Source organism: Podarcis vaucheri (assembly GCF_965113315.1).
Source record: "Podarcis vaucheri genome assembly, chromosome: 3".
NCBI lineage: Eukaryota > Metazoa > Chordata > Lepidosauria > Squamata > Lacertidae > Podarcis > Podarcis vaucheri.
The window spans coordinates 32,794,881-32,818,877 of NC_138761.1; the positions used below are offsets into that span (position 1 = coordinate 32,794,881).

The 23,997-nt window shown below is 41.4% G+C and overlaps 1 protein-coding gene across 2 annotated transcripts in view; it reads left to right on the forward strand.

Moving 5' to 3' along the window:
* Positions 1 to 23,997, forward strand: part of CNIH3 (cornichon family AMPA receptor auxiliary protein 3) — a 67,963-nt gene that overhangs the window by 31,341 nt on the left and 12,625 nt on the right. For both annotated transcript variants that reach the window (XM_082218012.1, XM_082218013.1), the window contains exons 2-3: positions 10,490 to 10,558; positions 13,286 to 13,333. In XM_082218012.1, the coding sequence (XP_082074138.1) occupies positions 10,490 to 10,558; positions 13,286 to 13,333 (117 nt within the window). The remainder of the gene's footprint in view (positions 1 to 10,489; positions 10,559 to 13,285; positions 13,334 to 23,997) is intronic.

Consider the following 23,997-nt stretch of genomic DNA (forward strand, 5'->3'; position numbering starts at 1 on the left):
CAAAGCAGTATTGATCTTTATTGATGCGGAGAAGGCCTTTGATAACATTTCCTGGAAATTTATGAAGAAAAATTTGGAAGGGATGGGAGTGGGAAGGGGGTTTGAGAATGGAATAGAAGCAATCTATTCAGAACAAAAAGCTAAGTTGATAGTGAACAATGTGGTGACAGAAGAACTTCATATTGAAAAAGGAACACGACAGGGGTGCCCCCTATCCCCCTTATTGTTTATTTCAGTCCTGGAGGTTTTGCTGAACATGATAAGGGAGGATCGGCAGGTACAAGGAATACGGGTCGGAGCGAAACAATATAAACTGAAAGCATTTGCAGATGACCTGGTTTTAACACTACAGGAGCCAGAACCCAGTACAAAAAGAGTTTTAGAACTGATCCAGAAATTTGGTCGGGTGGCGGGTTTTAAGTTGAACAAGCAAAAAACTAAAGTCTTAGGGAAAAACTTGACGGCCATGGAAACAGAAGGGTTTCAGAAAGAGACAGAACTAAATATTGTTAAGAAAGTGAAATACCTGGGGGTCAATCTGACTTCCAAGAATTTGAATCTATTTAAAGATAATTATGAGAAATGTTGGTTAGAAGTTAAAAAAGATTTAGAAATTTGGTCAAGACTGAAATTATCCTTGTTAGGCCGAATTGCAGCTATAAAGATGAACGTTTTGCCAAAGATGTTGTTTTTGTTTCAAGCCTTGCAGATTGTGGACAGAGTGGAATGCTTTGGAAAGTGGCAGAAGGACATTTCTAGGTTTGTCTGGCAGGGCAAAAAGCCCCGAATAAAGTTTAAGATATTAACTGATGCAAAAGAGAGAGGGGGGTTTGCCCTGCCGGACCTAAGGCTATACTATGAAGCGGCAGCCTTCTGCTGGATGAAAGATTGGATTCTATTAGAAAACACTGATGTCCTAGATCTGGAAGGCTTCAACAATTCGTTAGGTTGGCATGCGTATTTGTGGTATGACAAGGGTAAATCATATGGAATGTTTAAAAACCATATTGTCAGAAAAGCAATATATATGGTCTGGAAAAAATACAAAGACTTATTGGAAAGCAAAACTCCGAGGTGGATCTCACCAATAGAGGCCAAAGCTCGGAAAACAACCAATATGGAGGCTTATTGGCCGAAATATTGGGAAATAATAGAAAATATTGAAGGTAACTGGAGATTGCAGAGCTTTGAAAAACTAAAGGATAAGGTGCAAAATTGGCTGCATTATGCCCAAATTAATGAGGTTTTTAAGCTAGACAAAAAAACAGGTTTCCAGGTGGAAAAATCGAAACTTGAGACAGAGTTGCTTGAACCAAAGACCAAGTTATTATCGAGAATGTATAACTTGCTGCTTAAATGGAACACTCAAGATGAGACAGTTAAATCAGCAATGATAAAATGGGCTCAGGACATTGGTTATAATATTATGTCTGATGACTGGGAAAGGTTATGGACCACCGGTATGAAGTTTACTGCATGTAATGCTTTGAAAGAAAACATTATGAAAATGGTATACAGGTGGTACATGACCCCGGTTAAGCTAGCTAAGATTTACCATTTGTCCGATAACAAATGTTGGAAATGCAAGGAAGCTGAGGGAACATTCTTTCACCTCTGGTGGACCTGCCCAAGACTGAAGGCCTTCTGGGAAATGATCTATAATGAGTTAAAAAAGGTGTTTAAGTACACTTTTCCCAAGAAACCAGAGGCCTTCCTTCTGGGCATTGTCGGCCAGAAGGTGTCTAAAAAGGATAGAACTTTTTTTATGTACGCTACAACAGCAGCAAGAATTCTTATCGCTAAGCATTGGAAGACCCAAGATTTGCCCACACTGGAGGACTGGCACACACAACTGATGGAATTAGCCGAGATGACTGCAAGGATTCGAGACTTGGGAGAAGAAGCAATGGAGGAGGACTGGAAAAAATTTAAAGACTATTTGCAAAAGTATTATAAGTTATATGAAACATAAGATGTCGTGTGATTGGGAATCTAGCCCCAGTAACAAAACTTAATTATTTATGAAATTTGACAAGATTTATGAAAGAATTAAGGTTTAAATGGGTAAAAACGATATTATGGTATATTGCTCAGAGTATATATTGATCAAGAGATTTAAATTTAAACTGTAATTGAAAATAGAAAGAAACATATGAAATAAGGATATAATTTGCTGATAAATTTATTGTTAAGAAATGCATTCTGCGAGGGATGGGGGAAGTCCAATGGAAATTTGAAATGAGTTATCGAAATGGTCGTGTTTTTCTTTTTCCTTTTTTTCTGGTCTTTTTTTTTTTCTTCTTACTTTTTGATCTCTTTGTTATTTCTGTAAAAAATGTAATAAAAATTATTATAAAAAAAAAAAAAAAAAAAAACAAATAGAGGATGATCATTGGTCCATCTAGTCCAGTGTTGTCTACTCTTAACTGATGGAGGCTGTCTGGTCTCTTTCCCAGCTCTGATACGAGAGGTTTTTTTATTTGGAAACTGAATCTGGGATGTGGTGTATGCAAAGCAGGTGTACTTCCTGTGAGATAACCAGCCTCATATAACCAACAGTCTTAACTCTAATTAATGCATGAAGGAGTGAATACCATAGAGTAAGCTGTCCTGCCAGGCTTAGTGAGATCACTTCCCCTCAGGCCTATCATTCTTGCCCAGTCTACCTGAGAAACTCAGTGTGTGAAGAAGCTTGAGCTGATTGCTCCAGCTCAGAGCGCATGGCCCTCACAAGCCACTCTTGAGTTCCTATACCAATAGTTTATTTCACCAACTTGTAACTAAGCCAAGTTTTACTGCCGGTACAACTTTTTCTGAATGCTGTATGGAAAAGCACATGAATAGGACCTTCAGAAAGTTTGTTAGTAAACCATTTTTACCTCGTGTGGTCTTTCTCTATGCTCAGGGAAGAGGGAAACTTTGGAATTCCTTTTAAAGAGCATATTTTAAAAATTTAACAGACTATATTTCCATGCTTTACTTTGCTCCATGTTTTGTGATTTTAAATCTCTGGTGAGGTTCTCTTGCCAAAGAGTACTTGCCCCAAACCTGGTTCTTGGCATCCAGGAATTCTCCTTTTTGCTTCTGTACCAACACTTCCACTGAGCTACAGACCCTGCCAAAGATGCAACCTCTTCAGGATTTGAAGTCACAACCCTAAAGCCTACCTGATGAGAAAAAGTGTGAGGCTTATAAATCAATGAGTCTTAATGGACAAACACCAGATACTGGTAGAACAGATATAGGAAAGCTGTTCTTTGTGATCACATATTCAGAATATCCCTATATTCAGTCATAAACCCTGAAGACTAGGATGTCTTAATTTCTCACCCCAACCCCGCAAAGGAAAACCATACATATGTGAAAACAGCAAAGAATGTTATGGATGAGAGTCTAGTTCATCAGTTGTAAGATACAGCTGATAAAGTGGACTCTGGACCCTAAATGCTTATGACATCATATATATTTCTAGTCTTCAAAGTGTCAGATCTCTTTGTTGTATTTGCTAACATAGTCACCTTTCTGGGAATAAATATATATGATGATACTTTGGGGAGAAATACAATTTTCGGTGTGTTGTGCCCTAGCAGTGAAAGTGCTGTAGAAATGTTGGCTTTGAGAAATAAAATCTACTTGCAGCTTGCCATAGTTAGGTCTGCCTTTTCACACTGCTTTGGCTTTCCCTTTGTTGCACAGACTGAAACCTTTTTATCATGGAATTCCAGATGGATTCCAATGCCATCAAACTGCAAACTTATCCAAAATGGACAGATACTCACTATGCTGTTCAGCTGTAATTGGCACTCTTGCGGACAGTCTCTGCAGGAAATGGAATCAGCATGGCTGCATACACTCTAATCTGTCTTAAAGGGAATATATTTTATCCTTCCAGCTGCCTTTCTTTGTAGCGATCCTTGTGGTGGGCAGCCACACTGAACTCGTTCTGCCTCTTCACTGGATGAATAGGACAACCATTGTCCTTTTACCCCATTTAGTTTTAGTGACTATAATTTACAATATAAAGACACTTTAGCTCCAAAGCATTCATTAGCATCTTACTCCTTTAGCTAAATCAATTTTCGTTCATTCTGGGCTTTCCAGTGTACCACTCTGCACTTAGTTTTGCATTCTTTTATTTTTTAAATGTTCCTTTGTCCGTCCAAAATCACATTGATCAAACTGGACAATAGAGGCAATGCAAACAACATTACTTTCAGAACCCTTTGATATGAATAACACAATCAACACATCCAACACAAAGATATTCCTCTCAGAACCCAGAAACACAAGTCCCTAAAACACAGGTCCTCGGTTGATGCCACTTGAACAAGCCCAAACAATTTTCTATTTATTTTCAAGGGAATGGAAATTGAATGAAGCACAGCCTCTTGCTCATCTCATACCTTCTGTATTCAAAGCTGTCATTGTCTAGAAGAATATGTACATCTATAAATACCTCCCCAATTGCTGTTCTGTTGAAATAGGCAATGAAACTACAGAATCATTGAACTGTATGTCACAAGGATGCTTAATCTGGAGCCTCATTCTACATGGATATGCAACTGGTGTTAAGGAGTGGGGTGTGAAGTCAGTGGTCAGTATGTTCATAAATCAAGGCAAAATCTGCACATTACATGGAAATGTGTTTGTTGCCAGCACAATGGCTAGCCTCTCAGAGAAAAATGAATTTTGGAAAGGACCTGTTTTGAGTTAAATGATGGATGACAAGGAGGGTGCTTGTTCCTTTCTCCACCAGCCTTTTTTCCCACTCCATAGAGTTTCTTCCCACTCCATAGAGTTTCCCCCAAGAGTTTTGAAAAGCAAGAAAATAAGCATTTGGATAAAAAAAACAGATTGGAGATCTGGAGCAGGAAAAAAGCTAGTGTGGAAAGCGTTAAGGAGCCACTGTCTATTCACCACCTTTTCTCTGCTAAAAAGGTTCCTTCCACATGCTTTTCTTCAGAAACAATGGTCATGGAGGCTGTTTTACATGGATTTGCATGACATATGTAATTTACTCTTTAAGCGAAACTAGAGTGCACTTTTTTTGTTATGAAAATAGAAGTCATAGGGAAGCCTGAGCAGCCTGGCAGGGTGAGGCTGGGCTGCTAGGGAGAGGGAAAGTTTACTTCTTTCCCTCCTATGGTGTTGATAAAATCACCCCTCCAAAGCTGCTGTTTGCATTTCTAAGGGGAGCCTCCATTTTGGCACCAATGCAAACTGTCCTTAAAATTCAGACAGCAGCTTCAGGAAAGCAATACTATATTTTGTACATTGCCTTGAGATACAGATGTGGGAGGTCATTAATAATAATAGAGGGTGAAATTCAATGTTGCGCTAAGACCAGCATATCAGTTTGCCAGGTGGAACTATCCTCTTCCCCTGCACACTGTTCTGCAGGGTCTCATGATACCTCCCTTGCACAGGTCTTGCACGGATGGGGCTCGTTGGGTGAATCCTGCTCATTTTGTTTTTGCCAGGGCCAGTGCAGGGAGAGAAAGAGTTAAACTCCCCCTTCTCTGCCCAGCCCTGAAGCTGGTCATGCTTCCCCAGCTATTTACACAGCTAAAAACCTATGTACATTAATTTCCTTTACAAAATTAATGTCACACCTCATTTGGCCCTGAGTCTCCCATTCTATAAGCAGAATAAAAAGTTCTTGCAAGAGGGTACCAGCAACTAGGATTTGCAGCATCTTATACACCACAGCTATAGTAGACAGGAGCTAAGGTTTAGATGGGAAGCTTCCTTCAAGGGTATCTTTTGAGCACTCAGCTGAAATGTGCTGGTAGCTGTTGGCTTGGACTTGGAGCTGAATGAAACTTAACTTTTGTATCACATAGTTAAATATGCAAAGAATGGCTGCCTCCAAGTCAGAGATCTTTAGTGTTGCTGTGGCATTGTTTTCCCGCAATTAGCTGGAAATGGAATTAAAATAGAGGGTCCACACAGTACTTAATACATTTCTGTATTGTCATCAGGCCTGGAGGCTGGCTTTGTAGCAGGCTGCAGCTGGGGTCTAATTCTGACACTGGTAGGTAAGAAGCAAATGAGTCAGAGGCAGGGGATGTGATCTCTGGCAGGCTGCAGCTAAGGTACGTTATCAGCTAAGCTGGTTGTTTCAAATCTACTTTCAGGAGTAGAAACAAAGGGCAGGGTTCAACTAATCAGGCCCATAAGCGGAAGATGAGTGCAAAGAATTCCACTTGTGCAATGGGACTTCTCCCCCTCTGCCCCCCCCTACACTCCCCAAATTAACTCTTGGGTCTTGGAGGTGGGAAGATCCCCAGAACAATGCTCTTTCCGTCTGGCAAACCGGAATGCTTGCCCTGATGGAACGATCAGCACAGCACTTTGTTGAATTCCTCCCAGAACTGTTTTTTGCAATCATTTGACTCTTATTTTAAAAGAATGCTTATTTTCCCATGTGTGCTTGAGCTGTTGTCAGGAGGAATTAAATGATAAGAGCAAATCCTCTTTATTGATGATATCTGAGTTTAAATCACGTCAATTCTTATTTATGTTTCAAAAACTGTGCTGCCTTGGCGTGGCATCTTTAATCTAGAGACTAATGATGTGGCTTGCGAAGGAGACACACACACACACTTTCTGGCTAAACTTTTCTGCATATGGCCAATAGTAACAGAACAGCTGTCATATACCAACCACTTTAACTCCTCCCCCCGATGAGTGCTTCTGTGTGCCAAGCCTTCATTGCCTTTATTTCACATGCTGGCCACATGACCCGGAAGCTGTACGCCAGCTCCCTCGGCCAGTAAAACGAGATGAGCGCTGCAACCCCAGAGTCAGCCACGACTGGACCTAATGGTCAGGGGTCCCTTTACCTATCATTGATGGAAATGATTACCAGCTGCAGAGATCTCAGTGGCACCACCCTCTGGTGGTGGCTTCTGCAACAGTGGTGGCAGTGACTCCCAGGGCAACAATAGTAGTGTCCCCCATAATACTCATGCCTAGTTTGGCGATGATATCTCCCGAGGTGGCAGAACCTATGCCAAAAAATTGAAGTCACACCAAAGTAATGCTTTGGTCCACTATCTTGAGTCAAAATGGCACCCAGCATCTACACAGCGCTGAAGTCCTCCAGCCCCACCATGGGAATCCTCATGCTGAGGTTGGTGATGATATCTAGTGGTGTCTGAACCTATACCAGAAAATGGGCAAAAGTCAAATGAAAGTGACATTTCAGTTTGTCCATTTGATTCAAAATGCTGTCCAGCATCCATCTCGGGAACCCTCATGCCAGGTTTCACGATGATATCTCAAGAGGTGGCCAAAACTATAGAGAAGAAGAGTTTGGATTTGATATCCTGCTTTATCACTACCTGAAGGAGTCTCAAAGTGGCTAGCATTCTCCTTTCCCTTCCTCCCCCACAACAAACACTCTGTGAGGTGAGTGGGGCTGAGAGACTTCAAAGAAGTGTGACTAGCCCAAGGTCACCCAGCAGCTGCATGTGGAGGAGCAGAGATGCGAACCTGGTTCACCAGATTACGAGTCTACCTCTCTACACCACACTGGCTCAGATAGACAGCTAGTCAGACTGACAAACCACTTACCAAAATATGTATTAGGTGTGCTTGTGTAAACAACTTTGGGAAGCATTGCATTTTAAAAATATATTTTTTCTTAAATAAAATAAGAAAATACTTGGAATTAAAGTATTTTGCATTTTTCAAAAAGCAATTTAATAGCAGTAGATTCAGGGTATTATTGAATGAAGAGCCCAACGTGAATCACTATTTAATATGACCTCAGCAAAACAAGATGTCATATTGTGTGGTCCCATATGTTACTCATACTTCTTTAAAAACGGGGATATTAGGTGATTCAGAATTTGCAATATGCTACAGATATAGCGAACAGGAAAAATGTTGTTAATGAAGGAAAGCACTTTCTTTGGCCAAGTTTTGAAAACTACTTTCATACTCATGAGACAAAAATGAAATAAAAGATCGTATGAAACACAAATAAGCGAATTAACCTCTCTGAGCCACTCCAGAAGGATACTGTGGTCAATATCAAAAGTCGGCAAAAAAATTCTTTTTGATGCTCCCCTATATCTGACAAACGAACCAGGGTGATCAAGGCAGTTTCAGCACCACGACCAGGCCTGAAAACAGACTGAAATACATCCAGATATTCAATTTCCTCCAAGCAAACCTGAATCTGGACCTTCACCATCTTCAGCCCCAAAAGAGACCATTAGCCATTGGATGAGAATTGTTTAACATTTGTAGGTCCAAGAAGGTCCACTTAAGGAGGAATAACAAGATAGTTAGCTGTTGGCAATTTCCGCATAATTATTGGCACATTCTAGGAACTGAATGTTAAAGCAAAGTATCTGCATTTGTGAAAGTTAGGAGTTAGGGCCAAACTAAGAATGATATTAGTTGTATGCATGCAGGGCCCATTTAATGAACAGAATGCATTCGCCAGAAATTGTTCGTTAGGTGAGTATTCACATAACGAGTCCATGATTTAAATTATTTCTTATGGAAATATTTCTAATGTGGGATTTGTCCAATCTCTCCCCCAACCTCCAAAGGGGGGAAAAACTGATTTATCCGATCTCTCCTGCTTCCTGATTCATCTGATCTCACTCCCCCTCCACTCTGTGGTTTCTGCCCGAAAAGGGCTGCTACCGACCAGCAAGGCACAAGCAAACAAGGAAGTAAGAAAGTTGACTGTCCAGATATCTGAATCTGCAGAGCATGCTGCAAGATTTATTTAATTCTTTATGTGCAGATAAGTGGATTTTTATGATAGTGAGGATGTGGATAGTGGGGCCTGAGTGTATGAGGGGAAGCTGAATCACTTGCTGCGTGTGATACCAATGAAAACTCTCCCATCTGCCATTAGCCCCTGGAAGTGAGCTCACATAAGTGCCAGGAGCTTCTTAGGATTAAAAGACCCTTGGGAGTGATTTTCATCAAAATCACTGTAGGGGGTAAGAATGAAACCCCCACCAAACACCATTGCTCTGATCCAGTTTGCCCGCCCCCAGCACCTATTTAAACGGGGGGGTGCGCGATGTTTAGGTTAATTATCCTTACATACAATTATCATCTGTCAACATCCTGTTCTAGGTCAAATCGAAACTTCCAGGGGAGGCTGGGTTGGAGGAGTGTTACTTACTGAATGGGCAGGGATACACCCAAACGAATAAAGTCAAGATAAGCTGTTCAGAATCGCAACAGGCAAGGGAGGCAAGGCACAGCCTGTCAGGACCCTGGACAGATCATTGTGGGAGAAACTGGCTGGAATTCGCCTAAGAAGAGCTGTTGTCTGAGCAGCATGAAGGCGTGTCTGGCCTGGGCCAGCTGTTAACCTCATTCCCTTTGGGAGCTGTCTGTGGTCCTTAAAGGGCCAGTGCATGATTCTTCAGCCACTGAGTCTTAAAGCACAGGTACAGCAGTGTACACTCCATTGGAGTTGTCCTCTGAGTCTGAAGGGTCAATAATACCACATCCTCTGATCTGGAAAGTCTTGGAGTGGAGGATGACGGTTCTCTAGGCAATTCCGCCTCCCCTTCTAAGTCTTCCTCAAAGCCAGGTGGAGGATAGAGGCCAGAAAACCTAACATATTTTGGCCCGTAATATGTCCACTCAGGTTGCTGGGGTACATTCTTTGGAGCTTTGCTCTCTGAAGCTAGATTTGATTCTCACATTGTTTGTTAAGAACACTGAGATTAATAGTCATGTAGAAAAGGTAGTGAAAGTGTGGCTGCATAAAAATACATATTGATCTGAACACACACTTCAGGAAGCTGACACAAGTATTAATATTTGGAATATGTATCTGGGTGGGCAGAACACACCTCCCAATAGATCACTCCACTTTGTCTACGTGTAAGAATCTTCATGTACAAAAGCACAGAGTAAAATAATGAGAAAAGCCTTTTAAAGATAAAAATGCCTCAGTATCACCAAGAGCTAATGACATGACCAGTTAGCCTCTGAAGCTAGAATGGGGAACCTGTGGCACTCCAGTTTTGGGGTTTATTATTTTTTTGCTGGACTACAGTTCCCATATTTGGCCATGCTTGCTAGGGCTGATGGGAATTGAAGTCCAACAACATCTGGAGAGCCACAGGCTCTCCATCCCTATTCTATGGCACTAACACACATTAGATCTTTTTGCTGCTACTGAGTGACACAGTTGCTCTTCTGGTTTGTCTGTGGGATAAAAGTACCTGGGACCTGGGAAGGTGTCCATGATTTTGATCTCTCAGATATGGAAGTTCAAACAACTGCCATACTCACATTTTTGTACAACAAATTCACGCCTAGTGGCCTGACTAGGCACAGGTGACACAAGTGCCAGTTGTCTTGGAGATAATCTGGATTGAATCTATTATAATTGAAAGGATGGATTTTCTCCATAGCAGGAGAGGATAAATTAATGGTGGGGGGACAGGACCTGTTTGCAAGTAATGTAATTTCAGTGTTTGAAAAATTTCTTTTGCAGATAATCGCATTTGATGAGTTAAAGACAGACTTCAAGAGCCCTATAGATCAGTGCAACCCAGCGCATGCGGTGAGTTCTGTTCTGTTATTTTATAGTAATTTAGTTTTGGTAGTAATGCTAAACTGTCAACAAAAATATGGATTTGAATCAGGATTGCCTAAAAGTGAAATTTATTTTAATATGTAAACAGGGTGAGTCTTGATATAATTATTTCTGATTCAGAAATGAGAGGTGTTGGAATGGGAAAAGGCACATACCAAGGGTTGACTCACATAACTGAAAATCAGCTGTGCTTTTGAAGGGCAAAGTCAACACGCATTACATATAGCTTGTCATGTGGCGAAAGTGGTCAGTTGATCATCTGGCCACTCTCATCATATGGACATGTTGACTCCCTGTGGGTAATTATATGAGTGAAAATACATTTTAGTTGCATTCCTCATAGAGAGATTGTTGCTCCATTGCTCCACCATAATGGCTGTGACAAAACTACCCCATCCCCAGAAATCCTGACAATGGGCCTAATGAGAGGTTAGAGGATGGTTTCCCACTATGTGAATGAGCCTTGGCCTCACATGTTCCTCTTTCCCTCTCCTACTGCATGCCAGAAGAGGAGATCAAAAGCATCCTCTTGAGTTTTAAACAAACCAGAGTGCTCTGTTTTATGTTCAGAGTCGATGAATTTGTTTTGTTTAAACTTGAATTAATGAACAAGCCTAGATCAGAAACAGTGGCTTAATCCTGACTTGTGTGAGCTTTTACAGATTTTAAAGAAACCACGTCTCCACGTTGGGACCTAACCAGAGACTACCGGTTTGTTTAAAAGTGGAAAGAGATGCTTCCAATTTCCTCTGGAGCATATGAGAAGAAGGGAGAAGAGGAGGGAGCATGCAAGCTTGAGACTTGCCATGGCTTATTTACATAGCGGGGAATCTACATTTTCCATAACACCTGAAACAGCTGTATATGGAGGCAAAGCGGTGAAGATTGTGGATATATGAAGTTTCCTCACATCAAGTTCGGCTATGGACTGTTTATCCCAGCACTGACTGGTGGCAGCTCCAAAGGTTTCAGGAATAGCATCTCTCCAAAAGATAGACTTGAAAAACAGCTATTTGAGCCTATGGCCCATAGTTAAATGACTAAAAGACCGATTGTAGATGCTGCGCTGCTTAAGTCTGTTAACCTTTAATAACTACCCTGTTATTTCCAAAGGGAATGTAGAATTTAAATTCCCCTTGATGTCTGGCTGTAGCCAGCGCCTCATCCTAGGGAATCATTTCCCCGTTTAAGGATTTCAAGCTCTACAGCAGAGAAGTTATCTCTCTCCAAAGCTGCATGACTGTGTATTCTCGCCACTCATGACTGCTGTAGGAATTCATGTCCATTTTTGCCTAGAGAAGCAGATCGAAGTCTCACAGTGTAAGAGGGAGATAGCCACTGTAGCAAATCAAGTTAAACTTGCTTATGAGGTGACAGAATTTGTCTCTGATGTAATAGCTGATATATTCCATAGGTGAAAGGCACAGTAACCATGTTTACCTAAATAGAACCTGAAGGGAAGGCGGAGAGGTTTTTCCAACGTCTTTGAAAACCGGTGAAGCATGTTGAGCAGTGAAATGAATAAATAAATAAAACACGCACACAAGGCAAGTGGCAATGTTTGCTTAACCAAGCTGAAATGCCAAGCTTAAACTGGAAGACTAGAGAAGGCTTCCTTAAACTTTTTGGGCAAAGCTCAGGTCTGCCAATGCTCATCACCATGGTTACACTTAAAGCAGCAATTATTTGTTGGATGTCTCTTGCCACAAAGGAAAAAAAGTGTGTCTACACAGTGCTGACTCAGACACCCCTTGCCCTCACTGCCATCATGCACTGAACATTTGTAAGGATGTGGATTCACTCAGTGGTGGTAACCTTTACCCAACAGAGGAAGCAACTTCTGCTACACCATGGCAGATGTAAGAATGAACACAGACCTTAACTAAAGTGACCAAATTTACTAGATCTGAGGTTGAATCTGCTTCTGGTGTCATCTGAATCATGTTGGTGGATAATGCATTACAATGGTTTGTATCCAAGGAAGTCATCCCATTTGCACAAGGACTTCTGCATGTGTAATGGAATCAATAAACCAATCATTTTATTTGTCCTCTTCCTCTCTTCCCCTACGCACTTCCCAAATCTGTTCTGGGGATTCCTCCAACCCTCTGGAGCACATTTGGGGGAGCACACATGGGGAGAGGAAAGGAAGAGGAAGTTCCAGTGTCCAAGCAGATATCCTTGCATGAATGGGATTACTTGCTTAGACACAACATTACATCTTGAAGTAGTGGACACAGATTTTATTACCACTGATTAATTATTAATGGAACCCTACCCAAGTCAAGAGCTTTTCAGTCATTACTGGGTTGAAGAGTCAACGCAGGTACAGCATTGTCTTCAAGGATACACTAATTCACCATAATTCTTCACATAATGAGGATGAATTGCAGTGGGGAGCTTTTTGTGTTCAAAGCAGCTCCCCATGTGATTGAAACTTCTAGAAAATCAGAGTTTTCAACTGCATAGGGAGCCTCCATGGACACCAATGCTCCTGACTGCAGAAGTTAATCCTCATTGTGTCAAAATAATTTGTGTGACCTCGTGGGCATTAACCCCAATACATGTGCACTCCCTCTTCATCACAGTACCACTTGGGTTGAGTTTACTCCATTTGGAGGTAGTTTCTTTGATTCATGAGTGTCTTAAATTGTACCCTTTCACCCTTCCCTTTCTCTCTCTTTTCTTTGACAGAGAGAGCGATTGAGAAATATTGAACGAATCTGCTTTCTTTTGCGAAAGGTAGGAATTAACCTACGTCGGCTGTGGGCTTTGGGCTGTTCAAAGGGATCTGAGCCATCGTATCGGTGTTGCTAGAAATAGCACTGGACCTTTCCTAAGGTTCCTCCTCCAGCAAGGAGGCGATAACGGCAGAATGGAAATTGAAACTGATGTGACCTTTGAAGGAAGGAAGGAAGCTAATTAGGAGGGACTTCCAATCAGTCAATAATATTCTAAAAAGAAATGAACTTTTCAGAACATCATTGGCTTCTCTTTAATAGCCTCATTTTTTAAAGGAAGCATATGACTTTAGGAGGCATAATTTGGAACCTGACATACAACCTTAAATCTTTGTTCCTACACTTTTTTCTATAACTATTCAACAATAATCTGATAAATGGCATACCTTTTATTGGGGGCCTTTTATTCTGATTTTCAAACATTTGAAAGGGAAAACTGAGCACTTCTTTTAAGGGTCTTGGAAAAGCATCTGCTGCTTTCTATTTCCATAACTTTTTGAGCAATAAACGATCTTCTGTTAATTCTCTAGTGAGGTTACCTGCACAGTGGCTCTCACAGCAACCCCACACCTTGAGTGCTATGGGAAACAACAGTCTCACACTGGTGTTCCCAACAGCAAACTCATTACAAGTGGATATCCTATATATGCGTTTGCTCACCTTTAAACACCTATTTATTTATGTCTGGAACTGGCTGGCTCAGCCGGGTCCTTAAATGTGCATGACGTCGACATATTATTCACTTGCTCCTGGAAACACTGCAGCTGTTCTACTTGTGTTCTTTGTTTTCGAGGGAAGGACAATAGCTCATCATAGAAGCATTGAGTTGGAAGAGACCTTGAGGATCAACTAGCCCAACTCCCTGCAATACAGGAGTCTTTTTCCCAACGTAGGGGTCAAACCCACGACCCCGAGGTTGATTCTCATGCTTACCAAACGAGCTATCCCAGCTCACTGATGGGAGCACTTGGAATGAAGCTTTGCATTCAAAGGGCCCCAGGGTGAATCCCTGTTGTTTCTGGGTATGGCTAGAAAAGAGGCCTGTCTGAAGCCCTGGAGAAACACTGTTGATCTATATAGGCAGTACTGAGCTTGATGGATCAGTGATCTGTCTGAGTATAAGGCAGCTTCCTATCTTCTCTTTGCTCCGAGATACTAACACTACTGCTCTCCTGGAAATAGTTTCATTGTGTTACTTGCTAAGTCAGCATCCTTCTAGTTTCCAAGTCGTGCCCCAGTTTTTGTAATGTAAAGCAACAGACAGAGGTAATTTTATTAATATATGTGTGTTGCCTGGAGATGTCTTGCCCACACTGGTATTTAATTTTTATTGAGCCTAAGCATCCTTGCTAACAGCAGAAGCAGTACCTTTCCGTTAATTACATCCTCCACATATCACACACTCTAGGGAACAGGTTACTTTTCATACTCTTAAATTGTTTGTTAATACAGTCCCTTTTCCAGAGGTCTTCGGGGAAATGCTGCTTTTAATTGGGATATGTGCTTTAGGGAAAAAGGAAAACAGGATAATTCAACAGAAAGGCAGTACTCACAGTAGACAACTGCTTACAGTAGCTTTCTCTGGATAGCAATTCTGGGGTATTCAAGGTTAGCAGCAGAGCTTTGGGGAGCAATTATAACACTAAACTAGTTTATGAATAAAGTAAAATGTTGGGGAAGATGGATGCAATTGTTAAGGCACACTTCAGGTATGCAGCCTCATTATTATATTGCTTTGTGTGGCCTTGGATAGTGCAGTGTGTTGTGTGCATTTTCTGCTTCCTAAAGCGTTCTCCTGAAATAACTCACTTGAATGAAAAACAAAATCTTTTAGGCACTTTTCTTTTTTCATTTTTTTAAAAAGAGTTGGGCTAATGAACGATTTCACCTTAAGGTCTTTTTGTGAAAATGATTGGTTCAACCCATGACAATTTTTAAAGTTTGTGGGACTATTACTGTTGGTTTTGGTACAACTGGGCTCCATGATTGGAGCAGAAACCACCTTAGGGTAGAACATCATCCAGTTGTTGGGCAGGAGCTATCAGCTGAAGACCAATGTTCTATACAGCAATTACTGTACAACCTTTTACCCAGCTGTTTAAGGCTCTTCCTTCTATATTAAAAATCTAGCATCTTTGTCTGAAAGTGTGTTAGTGATTTATTTAAACAGTTATAGGACCAATCTACATGACATACTTAGAAAATGCATGCAGAAAATTGTTATGGCAGTCATGTCACTGATGTCCATACTAGTTTGGTTTACAAATTTTCTGTGATGAGAGACCCCTAAATATACGCTGCCCTGTTACTGGTTACTAGTAGGGATGAGGGGGGGAAAAATTAAGTTCGTATTTAAAGGCAAATTCACATTTATTAAAACAATATGCAACCTGAAATAAAGCTATCCTTCAAAATTTATAGTTATCTGAATTTTGCAAGGCTGTTCTCTGGTCAAGTAATGTATTCAAAAATGTGTACACTAAAGTGCGCATATAAATGCATATATTTGTGAAAATAACATACACAAATGTATTGTGTTAAGGGAAACTGCATTTAAAATATTGTATAGTTGGAGAAATTTACATGAAAATGCTGATGAATATTCATGAGAACTTAAAAACACCCCCCCAAAAATGATAGAAACTGGGAAATGAGAAACTGAGAGAAACTGTATTTGACATATTTGCCCATTCCTAGTGACTAGCATGATGGCTATATGCAGCTTATCTCTTGCTAAAAATCAGCAAAGGGAGAAGGTTGTTGCCTTCATGTCCTGCTTGTGGGGTTACCAGAGGAATCTTCTTGGCTTCTGGGGTCAACAGAATGCTGGACTAGATGGGCCTTTGGTTTTACGTTCTTAGAAAATGAGCCGGTGAGCTGGTATTAGAGCCACAAATAGAATTTATAGTCCTTCCTTGATTACCTCTGTAAATCATTGTTGTTGCTGCTGACTAACTTAGGTCAGCCTGCTTCTTAATTTAGAAAGGGCTGAATAGGAATTGTAAAACTTCACTGACTAGTCACATTGGATGGCAAGAACTCCAGCATAACTGACTGTACTGTTGATACTTACTTGGAGGCCAAGGTTCCCCATGCTCTTTATATGTGGTTAGATGGGACTATCAATGTAAAGACCCCTCCAGGTGTCTTTTGTATTGCGCATTTATTGTGGTTTGTGCCTATGGGGCAATCACAGGACCACTTTCTTTTTTAAAAAATCATCATCATTTTTATTAAGTTTCCCATTTTAACAATCTAATCAAATCACAATGAATGTTCCTAATTATACAAATACATATCAAATAGTCCAAATATTCTGCCTAAATTATATTAAAAAAAAATTGTTGGGACTTCCCATGCTTCAAGTTTGGGGGGGCTCTGATCATCTCATATCTCTGCTGCCATCACAGGACCACTTTCAATACTATTTGTGCCTGCAAAGGTTTTGTGGCAGTCATACCACTTCCTTTCCAATCAGTGCATATCCTGTAACTTCCTGCTGAAATGCCACAACTGTTTGGGTGTGTATGTGTCCTGCTTTTGTTGTTCTATTGCCCTTCAGATAGCAATAGTGAGGTAGCTTCGGGGGACGCATCGCAGAACAACTAATGAAACTGAATAAAAACACCTTTATTGCACTAATGGGTCAATAACATGTTTCACGATATACCTGCAGTTATAATACCAGTCTGGAGGGGTCCTAATACTCAGTATTCTTACTCAGAAGTAATTCCTGCAGACTTCAGAGAGTTCTTCTTCTGTGCAACTATATTTATTTAAAAGTGCACCCAGTCCTATTTGAAAGCCTCTGGGTTCGCAATATGTTTAGAAATACAGTGAAAATACCATAAATTTAAAAATATTTGGGTGGGAAACTGATCTGCTTAATCTCTTGTTTCCTGCTTGGCAGGGGGTTGGACTCGATGGCCCTTGTGGTCTCTTTCAACTCTATGATTCTATGATTCAAAGAGAAAGGCTTTGTCCCACCCTCTGCAGAGGCTTTTGGGGGAAGGGAAACATCCATTGGACAAGCCTGCCTTCTGCTCACACAATATTGGATATGATCCTGTGCTTTTGACAAATGCTCCAGAATGTTTGTGGACCACAAGCATAATGCAATCTGGGCTCAGAGAAATATATACTGTTGCTGCGTGAACAGGACTTTCTCTGATGTTGCATTTGCATTGCCAGGACCTTTGCAACAGCCCATTCCTGAAGCAGAGACAATCTGATCTTCATATGTTCCTTCTGCTCTCTGCAAATAGCAGTGGACTTAACCTCTTCAATTAGGTGCATGAGACAGACTCTGAGGCCCAACTTAAATGTGGTGTCAGCCGTGCTACACATCCGAATGTGTATCAGATCATTGGCCCACCTTGTTCATATCATTTACTCAGACTGGCATCAGCTCTCCGAGTGTTCAAGCTGGAGTCCTTCCCAGACCTGTCCGCAGATGCCAGACATTGTACCTTGAACCTGCTGCATGCAAATAATGTGCTGTGTTTCTGAGCTACGGCCCTTCTCCCTAAAAAAAAACTTACCTGTGGGACATACCGCACATCTCTTTTAAATCTGGTTCTCTCACTTACGTGTCCAGCATTAGTACACCAGGTTTCCAACACCTGGAGGTGAACTGTGCTAGTTTCTTATGAGGAATAGTGGATGGAGTTGCATATATTTAGCCTGGATAAGAGGAGACAGAGGGGAGATATGATAGCCATCTTCCATTATCTAAAGGGCTGTCACATGGAAGATGGAGCAAGCTTGTTTTCTCCTCCTCTGGAACGTAGGACTCAAACCAATGGCTTCAAGTTGCAGGAAAAGAGATTCCAACCAAACATCAGGAAGAACTTTCTGACAGTAAGAGCAGTTCAATGGTGGAACAGTTTCTCTCGGGAGGTTGTGGACCTCCTTGGAGGTTTTTAAGCAGAGGTTGGATGGCCATCTGTCATGGATGCTTCAGCTGAGATTCACGCATTGCAGGGGGTTGGACTGGATGACCCTCGCGGTCCCTCCCAACTCTCCCTATTCTGTGATTCTATGTGGAACAAGTTTTCCTTGTGCTCCCAGTTTCACTCTTATACCTGCCCTGGATTATCAGCTAGTAGAAATGAAGCTATTTGAAGTCCTGGCAGTAGGAAGATGCATTCTGGGGATTTTACTGAACAGAGTGCAGGAGATATTCTTAGGTTTGATGAATTAGCCCGTGACAAAAAACATAATGAGAACAGAAAATGGCCCACCATGGGTCCCCTCCATTGACAGTGATTGTAACAGAGATGGAGTGAGTGCACTTTGCCTGCACTCATTAGAGTCCAAAGATGGCTGCCTTGTTAGCGGCTTTTCACTCCCTGCAATCTTTCTTACAGTGGATAATGCTTTCCCCATTCAGACCTCCTCTATATCATGACACTGCTGAGTCTGACTCATTGGATGGGCCACAGGAAACCTGTAGAAGGCTCCTCCAACAGTGTGATTAGTAGCAAAACCCGCGTCAAGAGGCAACAGAGATGAATTGTGAAGACTTACTAGCACTTGTAAAAAAAAAAAGGAACCCTTTGCTGCGGTTCTTCAGGCAATCGTTCAATTCATATTTTAATAGTTTAAATGTCCTATGAGACAATGGCACAGATAGCATGGCCTGGCAAACTCTGCTTGAGACAAAGTGAGAGCTATATTTAGGATTTCTATTTAAGCCACTTGCTGTGCTGCTAACCATGCAAGACTTGTAAATAGTTCTAAATTTTTTTTATATAAAAAAGGAAGTTCATGGGCAGTTAAAAAGAAACAAACCACCTTGATTCTGTATGTTTTATGTTTTTGATTATAACAAGAAAACTAAAAGAGGCAATTGCCCCCACGTTGTATTATCAGTTGCAATAAACTAAAGTAAAACTGTAAGGATGATAATAAGTTCACACATATAAAATAGAGATGGATTCCTGGAGAATACTAGAAATTAATATTCCTTTTACTCAGTTGCAATCCCACCTGTCTTCCATCATGGAACCTAAGGCAGCAGGTATGTGTTTGCAGCTTGTGGTTTGTCTGGAAGAAACAAACCATGAACCCGGGTTCAGAAAATACACTAAGCCACACAGCAGTAGGAACAAAGTGGCTGCAATGTCTTCTTCGGGATCCTGTGCTTACATGCTCCAGCTAAGCCATGGTTTGGTTTAGCATAATGTGCAAACTGACTAGTTATAAGAAATTTGCTCTAGTCTCCCAGCAACTACTTGAATATCCCAGAATAGACAGACTGGTGGTGAAAGCACTACAGCACTGCAAATAACTTATCTTTTGCCCCACCCCTCCAGGTGCTAAATGAAATATGAAAATAGAGCATATCCCTGGAGTGTTGCTGTTCCAGGTGTGAGACCTGAATCCTGACAGCAAGTCTCTTAATGATGGCCCAGATAATATCCCTTGTTTTCTTCCTGTTTAATTTTCTTCCTGCATTGTGAGTTCATACTTTGCTGTTTGGGTCTGTTTGCCCTAGAAATAACTTGAGAACATATTGCAAGCTATAGGAAGATAAGCAGACAGTTTTTTAGGGTTGTTGTTTTTTAAGTGTTGGAAAGGTGTGCTTTTCTTTTAAAAAAACTGCTCTGGGAAAAACACAACAGTTCAGCTATAAGCAAAAGAACCGGAATATTTCTGCTAGTTTCACTTCAGTTTTCTTCTTGGTCACACATTTAAAGAGTGTATGAATGGTGTTCAATTTATGGTGGCTTTCTTAAACTTTGAAATTATTATTATTATCTGTATACTTCCCTATAGCCACAGGTCTCAGGGTGCTTCACAACATAATAGCATATCACAATGTAATAACACAAAGAGCATACTGCTCTTTGCCTTCATCATCTTGTAATATGAAGCAAATTACCTCTGAATATGGAGGCTCCATTCTTGTTGGCAGACCTATCCTGTGATAATGGCCCTCACAACAGACATATTAATAAGACATTCAGACTCAGATGAGAAGGGGACATCTGATATTTTCATGGTAATATAGCATAGATAAAAAATGTTTGAGTACCAGTGTCCCATATGGGGGTGCTTTTTGATCAACTAGAAACATCTAAGGATACTGCCTGTACCCACTTACTGGGGAGTAAGCCCTATTGGACTCAGTGGAAGTTACGTCTGAGTAGACATGCATACAGTTGCTATGTAAATCAATTAAAAAATGCTTTCATACTCATCTTGAGAGCCATGAGGGCTAGCAACCTACTTCTCTTAAAATGAAAACTGAGATTCCCGGAAAACTAAGTTTTGTGAGTTTTGCTCCTTACTGTACTTGTCTAGAACATGCACTATCCTGGCTGTAAGCAAAAATGTAATCCAGTAAATGGGAACAATTATAGCAAGCTGAAGCATCTTGCCTCCATTACAGTGCAACTCTATACAAGCCTACTCAAAAGTAAGCCCCAATGATTTCATTGGGACTGACTCAGGTTAGTGTGCATAGATTTGCAGCCTTAGTCAGAAAGAGATGAGCTTGAATTTTTACCAAGATGACAGAATGAAGTCTTGTTGCTTATTGTGAAAGTTGGACTAGATGCCCCTTGAGACACTTCCAGATTGCCTATGATTCTGGGTGAACTCTGAACTCAAGTCCTGAAGACAAGTTCTATTAAGGCATTGTTTCTGTTCCTAACATTTTTATCACCGAGAACAAAATTTCTATTGGGCTAAAAATACACTGAGTACAAAACTTCTAGCTAGTTCATGGAAATCCTTTCCCCTTTATTCTTTCATGAATCATTTATTTTTGGACTATTTCTGTAAAGTGTCCCTCACTTGTCAGAGGAGAAATGGAGCAATTTGCTGTTTATGTAAACTGCAGAGCTGTTGCAAGGTTGCACGAGTCACTGAAAAGAGGTGTTCTCTCTCTTCCTGCCCCCATGATATGGATGAGGCCCAGAGGACGCCAACCTTTTCTGCAGTGGCTCCCTGCTCGTGGAATCCTCTCGCCAGAGACTCACCTGGCTCCTTCGTTAAGTATCTTTAGGTGCCAGGCAAAAACATTCCTCTTCTTCCAGGCCTTTGGATAATTAAACAATCTATGGCCTTTTAAACTGTGGGCGGGGGCGGGAGGAAGGTGTTGCCTTTGTCTGTTACGATGGTATGTATTCTTGTGTTTTTATATTGTAAACTGCACTGTGATCCTCAGATGAAGAGTGGTATAATAATAATAATAATGGTGGCAGACAGAGAGGTAGAGGGGAATAAAGTGCTTTTGAAAGGTTTTGGAGAAATCAGCTTACATAGGCTTCTTCCATATCATTTCCCTTGCAACCAGGTTCCTTTCTCGTGTCCAAAAATTAATCTCATTGCCAGCAGAAAGTGTTTACAGTCGTACCTTGGTTCTTGAACGCTTTGTGATTCAAACATTTTGGCTCCCAAAGGCTGCAAACCCTGAAGTGAGTGTTCCAGTTTGCGAACGTTTTTTGGAAGTCAAACTTCTTGACGCAGCTTCTGATTGAGTGCAGGAAGCTCCTGCAGCCAATCAGAAGCCACGCCTCGGTTTTTTAACGTTTTCGGAAGTCGAACGGACTTCTGGAACGGATTCCGTTTGAGAACTTCACAATGTATGAATCAAGGTTCCTTTTGCCTTGAGTATATCTCTTGTGAAACAACAACAAGCATCACCTTGGAGAAGACTTGGTGCTTCTCTGCACCTTTTCCAACAGGGAGTGGGCAGTGTGGTGCAATAGAGCAAGTGATAGACTAAGGCAGGTGGGGAACACTGGCCCTGGGGGCTGAATGTGGCCCTCAAAGTCCCTCCATTAAGCCATTGACAATCACCTGAGGCTACACCCACTACCAGTCTTGTTTCACCCCCTCCTTGAGTATTTTTGCCTGGCTAGAATGTGTTTTTGATCTCCAATGTATGCCTCCTGCTTGCTTAGATGGAGGAAACAGAGGAATGTTTGAGTGTGTGTAGAAACTAGTCTACTGTACATAGCTAACAATTACATGCATTGCTCTAAACTTGTGGTTTTCAACCAGTGTGCCATGGCACCCTGGGGTGCCTTGAATGATGGTCAGGGGTGCTGTGAGCAACACTGGCCTCTCTCCCTTTTTCCTTCCCTCCCTCCTCTGATGCCCTCTCACGTCTCTGCCTCCCAAAGGTTTACATGGCTGTTTGTTGCAGCAGCTCTGGCTACAAGCTCCCCATGCGAATGGTGCCTCTGGAGCTGGCCAGGGGGTGCTTCCCAGGCCCCTGTAGGGCAGTGTGAGGAGGCACCTCTCTTTGGGGCAAGGGGGGCAGCTCAGAGACCAGGGGGAGCAGCAGTGGCTGCCCAGAGGACACCCAAGGAGAGGGGAGAGGAGAGGATGCAGAGGGAACACTCCACAAGGGAGGGTGTTTGAAAAGGGGTGAGGGGCTGCCAGCTCTGCAGGCAAGGGGTGACATAACTGGGCTTCTGAGCCCCATGGTGGTGCTGCAGAAAGAATGTAGTTGGTCACTGTTATGTATTGAAGTTGTCACCCTGGGCCAGCAGGGGAATACTGTAGATAGTTTTCACTCAGGTCCACATATGCAAATAAGGAATTGGAAGTGACGTTCAGTGATTGGATAGTTACAGAAAGTTGTCACTGTTGCGTTGTAGTGGAGCTCTATATAAGCAGGCTGGCTGAACCTTTCAGTTCAGTTCAGTTCTGGCCTGTGAATAAACAAGAGCTGTCTAAAGAATCGCTGTGTCATCTGATATGTTCACCCACAACTTAACAGTCACGGGAGCCATGGACTCAAAAGGTTGAAAACCTCTGCTCTAAACACTTTTGCCTCTGGCCCCACCCACCATTGCAATGTGGCCATTAAAAGGTTACATAGAAGAGAAGGAGGCCCTCAAACGTACCTTGAATTTGGTAAGGAGAGTTGCCCCCTCTCAATTAGAAATGGCAAAATAATATACTGTATAATAATTTCCAACAAGTTGGTTAGAGGTTGTTGAGAGCCTATGGTACTTTCTGACAAGAGATAGCGAGAAGGTGCTAGCGATTTCCTGCGAAGTGGTAATTTGTGATAGTTCTTTACTGGCAAAAATGTAATTGTACTGTTGTGGAGAGAAAATGCAATAATGATGGGAATTGTTTCTTTTCAAATAATTTGACTGATTCTCTGTACAACTAAAGAGATAAATAACGTAATTACTTGTAAATTACATGCATTAGAAAAGTTAACCTAGCTTGTGGCTCACTAAAAAAAAAAAGTATTAAAGACATATTTCAGGGAAGTTTGGTGCAATCATCATCACCATTATCTAGTTTTATAGCACTTACTTGGCAGTTGTGTGTCCTTGTGAACCTAGTTTGGTCCGAAGTTCATGCAAAGATGTCACAATCTGCAAGCTTTAGTTCTTAGCATCACATCAAAGAGATGGGTCTCAAACAGATCACTTTCAGCAGGGAAATAGGAATTAATTAAAGCTAAGCTTAGTGGTAACTCTTTTGCTGCCTTGCAAGGAATTATGATGTGACTACTCAGATGGAATGGATTTCAGATGTGGAACTGAAAACCCATCCTTTTTGTCTGTTCTGGACACTTAATATCTCCATATTTTAAGAATATATTTTGAGGTGGTCCAGTAAGCTAGGAGCACCATAGAGAGAATGGGAGCAGCAGAGATGGAAGTTCTGAGATATCTGTGAAGGACA